This window comes from Mytilus galloprovincialis, chromosome 11 (assembly GCF_965363235.1).
Source record: "Mytilus galloprovincialis chromosome 11, xbMytGall1.hap1.1, whole genome shotgun sequence".
Classification (NCBI taxonomy): domain Eukaryota; kingdom Metazoa; phylum Mollusca; class Bivalvia; order Mytilida; family Mytilidae; genus Mytilus; species Mytilus galloprovincialis.
The window spans coordinates 39,513,763-39,533,038 of NC_134848.1; the positions used below are offsets into that span (position 1 = coordinate 39,513,763).

Consider the following 19,276-nt stretch of genomic DNA (forward strand, 5'->3'; position numbering starts at 1 on the left):
TAAAAAGCAAAAAGGCATAATATAAGCTAACTGCTATAAGTAGAATATGAAAACTACTACCCCATATGAGCTGTTATAGAGCTCTGCTTAGTAAATAATCACATGAAAACATTACTGTTTAAAAAATACATTAAGCAATATAATATAACTAAAAAGAAAATTGAAGCTTCCCAAATATAAAGCATGAGCTAATTCAGCTCAGAACTGGTCAAAACGCACTATTAAAGCTAAGAAGAAGCAAAGCAAGCTACCAGCCAATAATACTATTGGTGTGGGTGGGAGGGTTATAAAAATTGCTTTGAATTTTGCCATCCAAAATAAGGCCTGGACGCAGCCATGCTACATTTAATTAAACAACAACCCAAAGCTGGAATGGACCCGACTCGATCTCCGTAAAAGCGAATTTACCCAAAAATTCTACTTTACTATGAACTTCATATAAAACGAGTACTGGGTGCAACAATTTATTACAAGTATCAAATAAACACAATTACACATATAACATTAGAGCAATGAATATAAAGCATGTCTTAAAAAGCAAAAAGGCATAATATAAGCTAACTGCTATAAGTAGAATATGAAAACTACTACCCCAGGATCCAAGGGGAAAGATAGAAAAAAAAAAAAATATATATATATATATAAAAAAAAAAAAAAAAAAAAAAAAAAAAAAAAAAAAAAAAATAAGAATAAAAGTATAAAATTTGTCAAAAATCTTTCTTCTTACAAGATCAATTGTAATATTAACACATTAAAAAGGTAAAGCTGCCCCAAATTTTTGCAAAGCTTCAGATTTGCTAGATAGGCCCTGTTCAATGTATCTCAAATAAGCATTGCTTTTCCACATACCAATATCTTGTATGCATTCCCCTGACAAACCTGCCTGGAAGGCAAAGGTGGCTCCCCCCCTTCGAAATGAATGTCCTGTTAACTTATCACCACAACCTACATTGGCAAGAATGTCATTTACAAATGATATAAAGTTCACATAGGATAATGATTTAATCACACTTTCACACAATAAAGGTGTCTGACCATTAGACCCTAATATTTGATGGAGGCTGAGTAGGCGGTATAATGCAGAGGCTGGACAGAGAGGATGACCTGTAATCTGTGGTATCACAACATTTAGCTGTTTCTCACGGAACTGAATAGTTTTTGTTTTATGAAAAGTTATAATAAATCCATCATCAATACTCCCAATCTGCTCAATCCGTAGGATAGGATTATGATTATCCTTGAATAGAAAATTGCCGGGTCTGAGTAAACCAAAGAAACCAAATAGGCATGCCACGTATACGGACAGGTCATAAAGCCTACACAAGTTCAGTTCCTTCTTTATCATAAGTAGCATATTTGGAGTAACAGCTGTGGCTCCAACCTGTGCATCACCTATATCTCGTTTAACACCAAGCAATAAATGCTTAATATGCCAGTTATCGGTTATGGGGTCCTTGAGACCATTAGCTTTATGCAGGTGCTTAACTACTGCTAAATAATTTTGGATAGTACAAAAACGAAATTTCTTGTAATGAGCCAAATATGCTATATATAGAGAAAAATCATCAGTCGAGACTGGCACTGGTTGAATAGACATAGTCTCACAAAAAGAAAGGTAGCATTTTAACTGGAATCTGTACAGGCGCTTTGTGCTCTCTGCCCAACCCCTGGATCTGTACTCAGCCGCAACCCTTACGAGGGTGTCTTCCACACATCCACCTGTACATAAAAAAATTAAAAGACATATGATTTAGCAATTCATGCACTGATAAAATACCTTTAGGATTAAATGGTAACAAATCATACACTAGACTAAGTTTGTCTTTTTCATGTAATCTAGAACATGCATCTGCTAATGTATTAAATTTACCAGGTATATGAATGGCAAAAATGGAAAAATTATACACAGCTTGCATATAAAACAAGAATCTTATGTAAACCATCACAACTGGATTCCTACTAGTCATTTTATTTATAACACTTTTTGCTGTGACATTGTCAGTATAAATAATAACTCTCTTGTTTTCCAAAAATGATGCCCATTTAAAAATTGCAATAACAATAATGATTGTTTCTTTTAAATTAATGTGCAGAGGGGCCACATCCGGCATATCAAGTGTCCAGTTTATGTAGAAAAAATCACCTAAAAAAGTGGCTCCCCCACCTTCAGAGCAAGCGTCGCACTGAAGGGATGAAATTGGCTTATTGTCTAAAATACAAGTCCTTCCATTAAAAGTTTTCATGAACTTAAGCCACCACTCTAGGTCTGCAGAAAAATCAGAGTTCAGTAAAGCTTTGTCCGAATGGTTCTTGAGTGTATTCTTCAGATCAATCATCCTACGCATGAAAGAGCGACCCCCCTGTATGACTTGAGACGCCCAGTTTAAACTACCAATAAGCGACTCAAGTTGTCTTTTTGTAGCTCGACGTTTATTTTGAAACGTTTGCAATAAACCATGAAAATCTGCTAATTTTCTATCTGGCAAAGAAAGTGTCATTTCACCTGTGTCAATTAAAACTCCTAAAAATATCAATTTTTGTGCAGGTCCATCAATCTTACTGTAGTTTATATGAAAACCAAGCTGACGCAAAACGAAGAGAAGCTTTTGAAGTGCACTTTTGCATTCACTATATGAGTTGCTAATAATTAAAAAATCATCAAGGTATGATATAACCAGTATATTAAATTTTGCTTTCATTATCCTGCACACTGCACTAGAAAGACATTGAAAAATACTTGGTGATTTAGAAGCGCCAAAAGGTAATTTTGTATCATAAAAATAGGTATCCTCAGCGTCACCCTCAAATTTCCAATGAAGACCAGTAAGATTATAATTAGATTCATGAAGGCTTACACATCTGTATGCGTTTTTAAGATCAACTTTGCAAAGATAATCATTATGTTTAATTAATTTGCATGCATAATTAAGATCCATGTAAGAACAAGCTTTTTCCTCAACTAAACTATTCAAACAAAATTTATTTGGCATACTAGCATCATGGATTAAACGCACAGATCCATTATCTTTCGGAACAGAACCAATAGCACTAGTAATTAAGGGTTTCACATTTGTCACCACATAATTTCCATTATCAATTTCATTTTTGATTTGTTTTTCAACTAAACTTTTTTGTGACATTGCAGATCTGTAATTATCGCACAGAACTTGAGTATTAAAATCAGGCATTTTATCCACAATCGAAAAACCATTTTTAACTCCAGATAAGATAAAGTCATAATCCTTGTCATCGCAAGGGAGTAGGCTACACCATGAATCAAAATGAAGACGATAAGTTTTGACGCAAGGCATATTTCGGAAAAAATTTATGCGGTTGAATTCGTTTGTGGTTTCCTGACTTCGTTTTTTGAATTGTGCTCCACTGCTTTGTGATCTCGAGAGTAGCAAATGGCACAGTTATGCGCCATGCGGCACCTTTGAAACTCACAAGTTCCTGAATTGAATTTACGACAGATTTCTCTGCCATCTGGCATAAATGGGCCTCTTTTCCTTGAATTTTGTTTCGAACCTGGATTCTCCTTCAAATTTTCAGACGGACTTGATTTATTCATTGCACTTAAAGTACGCATTGTTAAGCTGTTATTCTTGGGAACTAAATGGAAATCTCTCAAATCCTTCTGTGGATCCCCCCACTTAAAACCTTCCTTGGCCTGAAGGTCCCTGTATTCCTTATCGTACAACAGAACACTATGCCAAATATGATTGGCTACTAGTCTAAAAATGCTTTGAGTATAACTTAGGTAACCTTTAGTCTCCAGGGGGGACAATTCATCAGTACGAATGAGTTCTGTGAGTATACCAAGGCTTGCAAAACCCCATTGTTCTAATGTGACGTGACTCAGAGGCGTTTTCTTACGATCAATTTGAATACGAGCTCCACCCCCTATCTCGACTATATGGCCCTCTTCTTCAATCGAATCAAGAGACGTAAGAAACAAATAATCAGTGATCTGCTTAGCTTTTTTAATTTGTATACCTGAGATTGGGGTTTGTTCTGCCTCCTTCGATGGGAGTGCCTGTAGTTCTACGACCAGAGCTTTGGTGAGGTTTGACTGTTCTTTCTCTAGCTTAGCTTTACGTAGCTCTAGGTTCAAATGTTCACATTGGGCTTCTAACTGTTCAATTTCGGACTGAATACTTGTAGTACTTTTAGGGTGTCTAGACGGCTTGACCGAGAGGGGGGTTTCTCGACGTACATGTACTCGCTGGTCACTTATAGGAGGAGGAGATGGATCGTGTAACATAGGGCTGACATGAGCTTCCTCAGCAGTAGCTAATAAAGGGGAACTGAAAGTCAACGTTTCCTTGTTCATTGTGCGGTCACTACCTCCTGTCAGGGATCGAAGAACATCCTTGTATCTATTGCCTGCATTTGATCTAGGTGTTCGCTGCATAGTATGTGATTTTATCACAGTAAATTGTCCATATTTTTATAAAAATTGCTTTGAATTTTGCCATCCAAAATAAGGCCTGGACGCAGCCATGCTACATTTAATTAAACAACAACCCAAAGCTGGAATGGACCCGACTCGATCTCCGTAAAAGCGAATTTACCCAAAAATTCTACGCCCGCGCTTTCGAAAGACTCTTCCTAAAAACACTAGCTGAGTCTTGTTATCATCATAACTTTCCCTCAGCTATCAGAAAGAAGCTAAAAACTAGTCCAAATAGCTAAAAACATCCTTCTATTCATTCTTTTTACCGGAAATTACTTTCGTTTTAATTTTGTATGTTATGATAAATCCCGAGCAATCTTTCTTTCTTCTTTCTTTCTTGTGTATGAGCTTCCTATCTAAGAAACACCCCTTACTGGGTAATCAGGAGTATTTACAGGAGTGGGTATATATAAATAAATCAAAGATTTATTTTATATTTTTAAAAGTTAATTAAAATATGGGTTCGATAAAAAAAAAAAGACAAAGGTAAAAATAATAGATAAAATAAAATAATGTAAAAAAGGTCCAGTAGACGTGTTCTGTACATATGGTGGAAAGGTTAAGAGATAAAAATACCAATCAATTAGGGAAAATACCAATCAATTAGGGATGGAAAAATATTCACAGAGGATTAGAAAATGTTTGGAGACAGAAAATCTAAAAATCATCTTATCCAACATAAGTAAAAAATAGACACTTGATTAAGTACATAATTAAGTCACTAAAAGTTCATTGTCTATAATATTCATTCCTTGAATTCTCATACTTCCATTTGAATTTCACTTGATATCTAAATTCTTTAGAAGCTGTAAGCGGCAGATATGTATTTTGTAACAGAAGTCTCTAGTTAGTGACTCAATATTCGTCTTCTGGGTTTTCCTGAGGTTTTGCAGATTGTAGAAAACTGAAAAATCAAGCAAAAGTGCTACAATGTTTTGGTTGATGTTAAAGAGTTGTTCCCACCCTTTGCAGCCTATGAAAGGAGTAGGGGCATTAGGGCCTTGTTTTGGCCCAAGAAAACAAAATGTTTGATAACTTTTTCAAATTGGCACATAGTCTTTAGAAATGCATAGGGTCAAGAAATATAAATGAAAAACATTAAGATTCTAATGTGATGACGTCACAATTACATCATAATATGTACTGTTTTCACAAAAGCGATGAAAATTCAGAATTTATGCAGTTTTCTATCTTTATTTCTGTTGTGGAAACATCGTGCGCAGCCCAGAAACAACAAAATGATTTAACTGAAGCTTTATTATTACTATTGACAAAATCTCACCAAATATAAAGTTGTTTCTTTGGTGCGCACATACTTTTCCAATCGAAAATATACTTAAAAATTTGATAAAAACCAAGGAAAATCACAAAATTTTACAACATATGCAAATTTAGGCATGATTTGTTGCCATGGTAACTTGTTCAATGTCCAAAATTATTTAGTTTTTCTGAATACCTTCTACCTGAGATACTTTTCAGTAATACAAAAATATGTATGATAATTTTTAAATTTGCAGTAATTTTTGGGCCAAATAAGGGCCTTATTGCCCCTACTCCTTTGTGACCAGGACTTTGAGAGGAAGGAAGTACTTCATACGAGTTTCCTTAAACATGTTAAAGCTGGACAGAATGTTAAGACGTGCGTTAAATCTTCGTCCTCCCTATGACACAGCAGGCATATTGCATTTATCTTGTATTGGCTAAATTTCGAATTCGAAAATAAAAGACAGCATGACATACGCTAATTAGATAAACGCCGAGAAGATCGAAATGTTTTCAAAGAAGGGGCGCAACACCACAGCGAAATTTACATACTTGAGTAGGATTGCTACGGATGATTCCGACAACAAAAGTACTCGCACAAAACACCATTGTGAAGAAAAATAAATTTAGATTTACGACATAACATTTACGGTCATTTTTAAGTTGTTATCAACCAAGAGTAGTTATTGTCCTATTCGTGATTGTCTTATTGGGAATTGGATTGTTTTGCTATTTCACTAAATTTAAGGTAACCATATAATTATTTTGACTGCAGCAATCAATTATCGGATTTAGTAATAAATGTATCAAATCCGAGACTACTACAGGTGTAATGGTAGACTAGTCTCGGCTCAAATCCATTCATATCAACTCGGTATTGAATTTTTTAGTATAATGAAGGGGGTCTTGTTCCCGAAATCTCGGGCTTAAAACCATGAAATCCCGAGGTCCCAAATTTTTAAACAAAATTAAATCCCGACATCCCGAAATTCGAAAAAAAAGAAATCCCGGATACCGAAAGGGTCAATCCCGAAATCCCGAGATCCCGATATCCCGAATAACACCCCCCCCCCTCACAAATGTGAAATGAAATATTAAGTAAATACAACTGATCATTGTAGAAATAGAATTTAATGTTTAACACATATATAAACAACATATAAGCAACAGTACACAAACATTGATTCAGGTATCTTAAATGTATCAAATCTAAGACTACTAAAAGTGTTATAGTAGACTTGTTTGAGGGGATAGGACCTTTATCAGGTGTTTTAAGCTCGGGATATCGAAATTGATACTTCCGGGAACTGGGACTTCTTTTTTTTCGAATTTCGGGATGTCGAGATTTATATTTATTTAAATTCGGGACATCGGAATTTCGTGTTTTTAAGACAGGTATTTCGGGATCAGGACCCCTCCTATCCCCTCCTAATATCGCTCAAATTCATTTATTCATTCATATTTACTCAGTATTTTATTAAGAGTGTGTAATGAAATAATATAAGTAAAGAAAACTGACCTTAATATAATAAAATTAAATATTACCATGCTTACCTTATAGTAGTATATAAAATTGTATACTGTGGATTCATTTATTTTCGTGGGTACCAATTTTCGTGGATTAAGAAAACTAACATGTCCGTGGATATTTAATTTCGTGGTTCTGATGAAATCTTCATAAAAGCCTTAAGAAAATTTGGTATTCGTTGAACATTTAATTTCGTGGTTATCCGGTTCCCACGAAATCAACAAATATTGGTATCCAACGAAAAATGATGAATCCATGTAGTATTACCTCATATAAGCGACAGCACACCAACATTGATTCAGATACTACTTTGTCTGATGGGTTGAATTTTAAAAATAATTAAATTGTTACCTAACAATTTTAGAAGTTTCCTCCAAAATAGACATGCCTCAATTAACCAATTTATCATGGAACGTAAAGTTTCCATACAACAAATTATTCAAACCTAGAGAGATAACAAAAATCATATCTATCATAATATTCGTTGATTCCATGAAAAAAATCCTATGATATCATAAACAGAACAACTGAAGCATCACTATATAACTTTGTATTTTGTTGTTTTGCATGCGTTCCATATTTTCTTTGTCTCGGTAATCGCCCCTTGATATTTTTGCTACAAGTCTGAGCTACAAGAAGAGTTTAATCATGATGTAACTGTAAGTTTAGATCCTAAAAATTTTCAACAATTGTACAGTATTGACTGCCTGTAAAAAACAATGGCTTTGCAAGGTTATCGTATTACTTAAAGAATTTGTAACATTGTTTCATATTTAGTATATGGAACGCCACATTAACATTTTTATGGGTAATTTTGAAGAAGAAATTAAATCGAATTTTCAGTACACCCATGCTAAAATTTTGATTTTTTATGGAAAATGCAGTTGCAAGTGTTTTATTTATTAATCATAAAATTAATAATTTAAATTCAAATATAATTCATTGTCATGGCATGGCCACGTGGGCTCGGCCCGATATAGGAAGATGTAGTATGAGTGCCAATGAGACAAGTTGACAACTCTCCATCGAAATAACAATTTATAAACGTAAACCATTATAGGTCAATGTACAGCCTTCAACACGGAGCCTTCAACACATGTATATTTATAACTTCTTACCAATAAGTGTGTGACAAATATCATGATTACATGTATAAACACACAAAATACATTTCACAAACAAAACATATCCGGGTCCCATCAGACATAAAAAGTGAAAAAGCAAAACAATATATCTACAGTATATATATACATGTAATAAATATAAATATAAATAATTATATGAATAAATCAAGAGCAGGGATGGGGTAATTGAAAATGTAATGGTAATTAAGTGTAATGCAGGGTATGAAATTAGCAGGGGCCCACTCGCCGATGGACCCTAAAATTTGGTGTGGGCTACTGAAATTTCTGCTTCCCTAGTATAACAGTATATATATCGTCTACAAAATTACTGAAGCTGTGGACAACTGTGCTAAAAATCTAAACTTCAATCCCTGTAATGCATTTCAATTTTCCATGTAATTGAATGTAATGTGTAATTGAATATTTTTTAATTACATGTTATGGTAATTTAATTAATTACAATGAAAAAAGCATGTAATGGTATTATTATTTTTATTTACAAACTTGTATTATGTTGTTTTGTATGCGTTCTTCTTTGTTATCACCCTTTGAAATGCTTACGGTAAGCTAGTTCAAATAATTAGGACGTCTTGAAAGGCTATTATATTTTTTTTCTTTGACGCCTTTATTCATGTTATTTAGACAACTTGAAAGTCTATTAATTTTTTTTTCTTTCAGTTTCACGCCTTTATTATGATTTGATAGGCTATTATATTTTTTTTTTCTTTGACACCTTTATACATCGATGTCATAATGCTGAAGCCATCATTTTCCATGTTTTCGGTTTGACTTTGAGAGCATAATTTGCCCTTAACTTTGAGACCCAATTTAACCATTAAATTTTCATTGAAGGCTAAAAATGTTTGCATATATAAATAAATCTTACCTTTTATGTGTTTGTTTGTGCAAAATATTTCCAATTATTCCCTACAGTAATAATAAAAGAAGCTACAATTCCATCCGAGGCGTGAACATGTCGATTGATTTTTTAAAACGTTTATCTGATTTCTTTTATAAGGAGATTATAAATTAATTTTTGCACCATTAAACTAAATATCAGGCACAATCCTTCCCGTGAGGGGTTTAGTATCATACCATCATAACATATATGAGAAGAACATAACCCGTGGCATGCCAACAACTGTTTGATAAAAATGACGCATATTTTCCCAATAGAAAAGGGTAGTTTTGAATAAAGCCAACAATATCACTGTAATCATTTTCTTTTGATTAGACTCCAGCCCAGTTGGCTACAAAGGACAAAGAACAGACAAAAAATAACAGAAAGAAATAAAATGTCGAAGAAGCAAACTACAGACATTTGCATGACCCTTGATGAGACTACAGGTTTTATGATTGCCTCCCTTGATGAAACAACAACTTCCGGCAATTCATCCCTTGATGAGCATGATAAGACTACAGGTTTCATGATTGTCAAATCTGATAAAACTACAACTTCCATGATTTCACCCCTTGACCAATATGACGGGGTGACTACAGTCGCAGATTGCATGATTAACACCCTTGACGAGACTACAGGTTTTATGATTGCCTCCCTTGATGAAACAACAACTTCCGGCAATTCATCCCTTGATGAAACTACAACTTCCTGGATATCACCCCTGAACGAGACTACAAGAGCAACAACTGACCAATTTAATGAAACCACAAAGTCCATGATATCACCTCTTGACAAGACTACCAGTCAGTTAGTTCAAGAGGAAACGAAAGGAATGAGACAAAAATTACACTGGCACGTTAAAACAAATACCAGAGAGAAACGTTATCAATGTAATGGTATACATATTAATGAAAACACTTTCAAATGTGAAATATGTTATAAAGGATTAAAGTCCAAACGGGTTTTAGAGTCGCACATTAGAATACACACTGGTGATAAACCTTTTAAATGTGAAATATGTTTCAAGGAATTTAGCGAAAAACAGGTTTTGAAGTCACACATAAGAACACACAATGGCGATAAACCTTTTAAATGTGATGTATGTGGTAAAACATTTGTCGTTTAAGGAATGTTAAAGAAACACTCTAGAATACATACTGGTGAAAGACCTTTTAAGTGTGATACATGTGGAAGAGATTTTAGTGACCCAAGGGCCTTAAAAAGACATACGAAATCGCATACTGGAGATAAACCTCACAAATGTGATGTGTGTGGTCAAAGGTTTATTAGGAATCAGCATTTACAGACACATAAGAGAACACATACTGGAGAGAAACCTTTTAAGTGTGAGGAATGTGGTAAGGAGTTTAGTTCTCGTCGAAGCTTAAAGTTACATACGAACACACATTCTGTAGATAAACCTTATAAATGTGATATATGTGGTAAAGGGTTAAGTCGTCGTCAAAGCCTTAAGGTACACATGAGAACACACACTGGACACGCAGAGACTGGAAATAAACTATACATGCTATATAAATGTGATGTGTGTGGTAAAGTGTTTAGTCGATGTCAAAGCTTACAGGGACACATGAGAATACACACTGGACATGCAGAGACGGGAAATAAACCGTATAAATGTGATGTATGTGGTAAAGGGTTTAGTCAGAGTCAAAGCTTAAAGTATCACACGAGAACACATACTGGTGATAAACCGTATAAGTGTGATGTGTGTGGTAAAGTATTTATTCTTCGTCATATCTTGAAGATACACATGAGAACACACACTGCTGATAAACTTTATAAATGTGATGTTTGTGGTAAAGGATTTAGTCATAGTGGTAACTTACAGACACACATGAGAACACATACTGGAGATAAACCTTATAAATGTGGTGTATGTGGTAAAGGTTTTAGTGTGAATGATACCTTACAAGGTCACATGAGAACACACACTGGAGATAAACCTTTTAAATGTGATGTGTGTAGTAAAGTGTATAGTCGTCGTCAAAGCTTAAAGGAACATATGAGAACACATACTGGTGAAAAACCTTATAAATGTGATGTTTGTGATAAAGTGTTTCGTTTGAAACGAATTTTACAGAAACATAGCGGTCAGCACTTTTCACATGTGAAATATGTAAACAAGGATTTAGCAGGAAACAGATCTTACAGACACACTGAATAACACACACTTGTGATAAACCTTTTAAATGTGATAAATGCGGTAAAGACTCGTAGCAACACGCACAAATAACACTACTTAGCAATCGATGAACAAGACGCATGTTATACAATGTTATATTGAGATTAGGGACCCCCGTGAATATTAATTTCAAACACACGAGATTTTATAAACTGGAAAAAGTGACCACAGTGCAGTGACAATAACAAACAGATGAGAACATATAATATACTGGATAGAAACCATACAATTGTAATGATTAGTGTTATGGTTCAATTGACCACAGTGCCTTTTACAAACAAAAACTGTCCAGAAATCCCATAATTGTATTGTATGTTCTAATGGTTTAAGTGACCACAGTGCCTAAGTAACAACCATGAGATCATGATAATATACCGGACAGAAACCATATGATTTGAATGTATATTGTAAGAGTTAAATTGACAACAATGCCTTTTACACAAATGTATTACAAACACATGATATCATATTAAATGTACAGAAACCACATAATTGTAATGAATGAGGTAAAGGGTTTTAGTCTTCTTGTTATCCATTCATTTGATGTTTGATTTTGCCATTTGATTAGAGACATTCCGTTTTGAATTTTCCTCGGGAGTTCAGTATTTTTGTGATTTTACTTGATACTTTATTTTAACTAAGAACATGCAGAGGAATAAGTTCTGAATTCTGGTGATACGTTATGGAGCAACCTTTTAACTTCAATAAGGGGTAATGGATTTTTGTCTGAGTCAGTATATTTTTCGCGCTTTTTTTTCAAAATTTAACGCTATAAAGTATTTGAGGATTTTTTATTCTGAATACGTTTTTGTCATACCTGCTTCACCACAATATTTGTTAAGACCCACCCTTCTTATAGTTGACAACATACACGTGTCTTATATTACAACATATTAATGAGAGGTTGTAAACCCACAATGGATAGTGAAACTTTAATGTCTAAATGGAGCTGACAATGGCATGGGGAAAAATTGAAACAACCGACTATAAAATAAAAACGACTGAGCAACACGAACCCAAACAAAACTACAGGGTAAACTTAGAAATTTAGAATTTTTGAAATACTAAGGCTTTTTTTTACCTCAGGCATAGATTACCTTAGCTGGATTTGGCAAAACGTTGAGGAATTTTGGTCCTCAATGCTCTTCAACTTCGTACTTTATTTGGCCTTTTTAACTTTTTTGAATTCGAGCGTCACTAATGAGTCTTTTGTAGACGAAACGCGCGTCTAGCGTATATACAAAATTTAGTCCTGGTATCTATGAAGAGTTTATTTAGATGTTCTTGAATGGGATACATGTAGAATCGAACGTATTATATAAATTTACAGAATAACATTCATTGGATGTTGAATCGTCAAATATTACTTTGCCGTCCTCCGGCTGTATTGCCAGACAAAATGGGGCCGTGGGACATCAGAGCTCGACCTATATGAAAAAGTGTCCGTTTAAAATTGATGCGCTGCTACGTTGCATCAAACCTAGAGAGATTAAAACAACGAATGTAGGACAGAAAGTCACAGGACAAAAAAACACAGACAAAAAGTCACGGGACATTTTTTCTGATTATTTTCTTTTAATAAAAAACGCTTATTTCTACAAAAATATTTTTGTATTTTTCTTGAACTATTGTATATAAACCAACTTTGTAAACAAAAAAAATATCAAAGATGATCAAATAATTGTTAAAAATACAAAATGTCATAGTGGCTTGACACTGAAATGGCTTCATCATGTTCATGGTGCCAAGAAATCTTTCTTTTGCATGATTAAAGTTAAATAAATCTTCATTTTCCAAGTACAATGACACATTTCCTAAACTATTAAAATATGATTATATGTATTTAAAAGAAAATATTTCAAGATATTTCTCTTATCAATATTCAATCAAATGTCAACAGATTATTTGTGACTTTTTGTCCTATCAAATTTGTGACTTTATGTCCTGTGACTTTCTGTCCGTTTACCAAAACAACATATCTATCAAAATATTCTCTGATTCCATGAAAAAATCCTACCATAAACAGAACAACTGAAGCATCACTATTTAACTTTGGTTTTTTTGGTGTTTTGCATGCGTTCCATATTTTCTTCGTCTCGGTAATCGCCCCTAGATTTTTTTATGGTTGCCTTGGCTACAAGTCTGAGCTACAAGAAGGGATCAATGTAACTGTAAGTTCAATCCTATATTTGTTTTAAGATTTTGAGTAACTAAATCGCAAAAATGAAAAATACTCAACAATTGTACAGTATTCATACCTGTAAAAAAAACTATGGCATTGCAAGGTTATCTACTTCTTCTTCTTCTTCTTCTTCTTCGGAAGTCCACCCTATTTGCAGGGTCACCGCAATAAAAATATACTAGTTTAAGAAATATTAAAAAATTGTTAGGTTTAAATATGTAACTTTGTTTTAGTAAAACAAAAATAATAAGGATAAAAGGTAAAACTTGTATTTACACTGTACAGATCATACTGTCATAAGATTAAAACACTAATAATATATAATCTTTTGTCGCTAATTGTCTGATTCCTATTTTGTACTGAATTGAATTTGTATCTTTTGAAATTCTAAGGAATAGAGAAATCATTGCCTTGGGGATGAGTTGTTCAATGGATTCTGCTCCAAGCAAAATGTATATTGCAGCATCTGCAGTTCGTTGTGGTAGAGATAACAGATGTTTAAATGTCTTTTTCTGGAAATTCTCCAATTTTAAAATATCAGTCTTAGTAAAATTAAGAATTTCAAAGCCGTATAGCATTCTTGGTATGAAAAATGTTCTCCACAGTTCATATGCAATCAATGGATTTATTCCATTTATTCCATTTATTCCATGTGAGCCTGATCCCATGAGGGAATACATGTTAACTCTAGCAGTGGATATTCTGTTGACTACATTTGAGGTATTTCGGTCTTGTCTTTCAATACCCAGATGATTTATGGTCTGTTTTTTGATAATCTTGTTGAAAAGTTCAAGGTTTGATTCTTTGTTCTTTTTATTGATCAATAATATTTCGGTCTTGTTACTATTGATTTTAACTCTATCATTTTTTGTACAGCTTTCAATGATACGGAGTTGAGTTGATGCATCCTGTTCAGAAGTTGCGCATAGCATAATATCGTCTGCACACGGTGGACAACCTAAGTAATTGGTTTCCTATCTTAAATCCAATATGTGTTGCTTCAAGTGTATCTAGGATATTCTTATTGTATGCTTTGTAGAAGTTGGCAGATAAAATACTCCTTGCTCATTTGTGAAAGCTTGCGAGATACATCCTTGAGATTTTACTTGGGTTGATGTGTATTTTTATATAACTCTCTGATCAGTAACCATGTTGGGCCTGTAATTCCTTGGTGATAAAGTTTCCAAAATAGATGTATGTGATCTAAAGATTTTTCTGCATCTAGGGTGATTAAGATTCATTTTTCATATTTATCCTTTGCCTCGTTTATTGCTTCAGTGATTAAAAGGGCAATGTTTATAGAGGAAGCACCTTTAGTGAAACCTTTCTGTAGTCTATTTTGTTGCTTATTCAAGGTACCTTCAATTCTAGCTCGTAAGCAGAGTTCTAGACTTTGCATATGATAGAGATGAAAGTTCTTCTTCCGTTAATACCCATATATCAGAACCACATATTATTCTCATAATAATAATAAGAAATGGTAAAGTGCAATACCACACGACAGAGCCGATGGCCGAAACACAAAGAACGGGAAAATTTTAAGAAAGTTTTATATCATGCAAAATTAAAGCATAAAATCTATAACTCTAATCATTTGGAGACTTTAAGCAAATCTTCTAAGGAGTCCTTAACATAACCATCTTTTGCCGTTTCGGAACGCCATCTACCGTGTCTCTTAAAATGCCGGTCTGGTAAACCCAAATTAGCACAAACACTAGCGCCCCCAGACCTCAAACTGTGCAAACCATATCGCTTTATGTTATGAACAAAAGGCTTGAAAGCCTCAATAAAGAGCTCACGCATCCTTGAATACGACAAAGGTGCATTCTCTTTACGCAAAACATAGACATCTTTACATTTTTGTTAAATTTCGAAAAATAAACTCATCAAAATCACATGAAATATCAGCCCACTGCAAATATAATTCCATGTTTTTAACGGGACACTTATTTGAATGTGTACGAGCGATATGTTTTACTATGTTGTATAAGAATTGACATATAACACTCTAAAATAACTACTAGTATATCACTTCTTCTAATATTAAGCATCTCAGAAACTCTTAAAAAACAAGCAAATGCAGTGAAACACGCACAAATTATACGTTGATTATTACCAAACGAAAACATGGCATCATACATTTTATGCAGCAATTCTACCGAAATAGGTTCCTTTTTATTCGTAGGAGTAGCCAAACTACGTTTCGCACCTTCTAACACATTAATTACTAAAGACGAATCAGTCGGTGAACATGATGATCCAAATAATAAATGTATCCACTTTAAAGAATAAAACGCCTGAAAAACTGGACTAACAGTATTGCTCGACCGTGTCAAAGAAGCTAAATGTATAGCAACGTGAAAGCTTTAGCTGGTAGAATATCACAATTTTCAATTCCGTTCAATATAGACCATTTTATCCATCGTAAAAAACTTTGATAATATCCTTTTGTTGTAGATACTGCCCTATAGCCCACAAAGTCTGAACGAGATCCTCGAGATTTTCAGTATTGAAGTCAAATTGGATCTTATTACCTTCGTATTTCCATTTATAGGAAGCTTCTGTTTTAAGTTTCTTAACCTGGGATTTCATTAACTGATTGGCCCCCTGCAACTCTTCTCTTAATCCACCAATTTTCTCCGTAACTTTGGCGTCAATAATTGCCTCGATATCTTTACTCTGTTGGTTTACAGCTGTTAAAACAGTTCTCAACGAAATATCTGGTTCACCTTCACTATCCATGATTAAATTCGAATGTACTTAAATCGATAGAACACAACTAGAACAATAAATGTGACCGATCGAGTGGACCCTGTCGTGCCGAATGATTTAACCGCCAAATCAGATGAAACACATAACATAAAAACGCCACCTATAGGCAGACAATTCAGAAGAAAATAATTTCATTCTAATTCTTAAATCTAACCGATTGAAATTATATTTATTCCTCTATAATTTGATGGAATTGTTGTCTTTTTTATGAACTGGAGTTAAAAGTCCCTTTTTGTATAGCAGCAGGTACATGTTTTGTGTAAAATATGTTATTGATCAGAGTTGTAAAGTAGTCAATTAGATGTTCTGATGTTAGACAGTCTACATCTCCAGATTTCCTCTTTTTCAATTGTGAGATAAGTTTTATAATTTCAGGAGGTAACAGGTTGAACAGTTATGTCTTCATTTTCACATAATTTTACAATTGTTTCTGCGTTTAATTTGGCCAAATTGTCATGTTCTTTATCGAAAAATGGATTCTCGTTTGTTTTCGCTAAGTTTACAAAATGTTCTTTAAAGAGTTCATTAATATCATCCGGCTTAGAAGCTTCTTTATCTGGAGTCTGCAGCGTATGAGTGAATTGGGAGGAGGAGGATCTTTGGGTTTTTATTAACCTAAAGAATAGTTCATTGTCTCTATGGGCTGCCTTCATAATTTCCTCGTGTAGCTAATTCTTTTGTCAGCACTTTGTTGTCTTTGTATTGATCTTACTATCCGTTTAGAATCAAGCCTATGTATGTTATAGATGTTATCTTTTGAAGGGGGAGATCCTGCTTTTTCAAGAGGAAGAATGCCTTCTTTGATTTACTAATAGCATTGGCAAGTTTTGGTGACCAGCTTATCTTTTTCCTTCTATTATATTTTGATTTCCTTCGAGGATAGCATGTACCCAACGCGTTATTTAAAGCAGTTAGTAATTGATTTGTAGCTTGATTAATTCCATATGGTGTTCTTATGTTAAGGTATTTTCTATCCTTTAGTACTTCCTGTACTTTTAGAGCATAGTTATATATCCTTATTCACTGTTTCACAGTTGTTTTTGGTACGGATATTTTCTCTGTACTGTTTCTGGCATGCACTTACTTCTATACAGAGATCGGCAGACACATGATAATGTTCAGTGGTGTTGTGACCTTCACATAGGATTTTAACCTGAATAAGTTCTTTTAATCGCATATTGTTCTCAATAAATTTTTACCAATATGTAGTCAATCTGTGATCTAGATGTTCCTTGAAAATATGTGTGATCAGTTTGGCATTTTACTGGAAGTTCCGTTCCATTCTCTTTACAAATTGTTTGAAGAGTTCATCTTGGGAGTCCTTGTAATGTTTAATAAATGAGGCGTCAAAGTCACCTGCTGTAATAATTGAGTGTGTTTCTTGATGCTTCAGGATAATTTCTTTGAGAGTGTCTAAGGCTGCTCTATAAGCATCGTGTCCACTATCAGTACCTCTAGAAGGAAGATATACGTTAATAAGGCAAGTAGGATTTCCAGTTGTAGATATTTCAATAGCTTGAACTCTGTTGTTTCCGTCTGGAAGTTGAGAAAACATTGAGATATGGATTTTCTGTTTAAGGCCACACCAATTTGATTCCTTGTTCGACGGACCCGCCCGCACCTATTTTTCTCAAAACAGAATTTTTATATTTTTTTTATATTCCCGCTTCCCGCATCCGGAAATGTAATCATGTCCATTTCCCGCACCGTTTTTTGTAAATATTATAAAAATATATCAACATTTGTTTTTAAAATCACAGTCTAACCTGTATATAACGATTTTAAACAAAAAAGCACACCACCACACTTCTTAAATATCTGTGAGAATATATATTTGTTTCAGCATGAAACCTATTTATCCAAAGAAGGAGTGCTCCGATATAAATTTATTAAAGCGGAAATATATACCGGTAAACAACAAAACATTGGTTTCTCTCCCCCTTACTTATATTCCCTATCAAAATATGTTCGTTGTTAGAATAAAGTACAGAACTTCTGAAGGATTTGCCTTCAACTGCAATTATATTGTATGCTGGCGAAACAAAACTATCCATAGCCGCTGCATGTTTATGCACCTGTCCTGATTGATTCAGGGGCCTGTCGTTCAGCAGTTATCGTTTATTGATGTTGTTCATTGGTATTTTCCCGTTTGGATATATAAATTAGATCGTTGGTTTTCCTGTTTGAATTGTGTACGCTAAAAATTTTGGGGCCCTGTATAGCTTGTTGTTTGGTCTGTATCAAAGCCCCATGTAAAAGGTCGTACTTTTACCTGTGTTTGTTATAATCAGGTTAAGAAAAATCTTCCCTCAGACAAGGGGACATTTTACTGATGTAGAAAAGAAAATAGAAATACCAAGGATTTGTATAGTTTTTCTATTCAAAACCTTTGAAAACTTAGAATTTTGTACTAAAAAAGAGGAGAGTTACATCATATTTTAAACAATTTTTTTCTAAAAGAGGGGTCCACTTATTTTGAATAATATTAAACTGTTAAAGTAAATGTGTTAACATGGTTAAAGTCCAGGAATATTACAAATTTTTTGGACATGTTTTGACCATTTAATACGAGATAGATGTATAGTTCTTTGAGAAAATATGAGCCCTTTTGTACAAACAAATATATCATAACTTATATTGATCACTCATAAAACATGAAAAAAGGGATATTTATAACATTAAGGGGTTGCCCCAAAACTGAATATGACTTAGATGGAGAATTGTCTCATTGTCAGTCACACATTTATAGACCAGATTTAATTATTTCTTGGTGAACAGGGAAAAAATACTTCAGAAATTAAAGAAATAACAAAGTACAAGTGATAAATCAAGTTTTAATATTGTTGA

The 19,276-nt window shown here is 33.9% G+C and overlaps 1 protein-coding gene and 1 pseudogene across 1 annotated transcript; one reads left to right on the forward strand and one right to left on the reverse strand.

Moving 5' to 3' along the window:
• Positions 1–10,256: 10,256 nt before the first annotated feature.
• On the forward strand, positions 10,257–12,485 carry LOC143052159 (uncharacterized). Its single transcript, XM_076225111.1, has one exon. It carries the CDS (start codon positions 10,402–10,404, stop codon positions 11,455–11,457), a length of 1,056 nt encoding a protein of 351 aa, XP_076081226.1. The 5' UTR covers positions 10,257–10,401; the 3' UTR covers positions 11,458–12,485.
• Positions 12,486–15,247: 2,762 nt separating this feature from the next.
• Positions 15,248–16,399, reverse strand: LOC143050753 (uncharacterized; annotated as a pseudogene).
• Positions 16,400–19,276: the final 2,877 nt, after the last annotated feature.

Coding starts and splice junctions, on each gene's coding strand:
- LOC143052159 (XM_076225111.1), top strand. CDS start 10,402: ATGTTAAAGAAACACTCTAGAATACATACTGGTGAAAGACCTTTTAAG.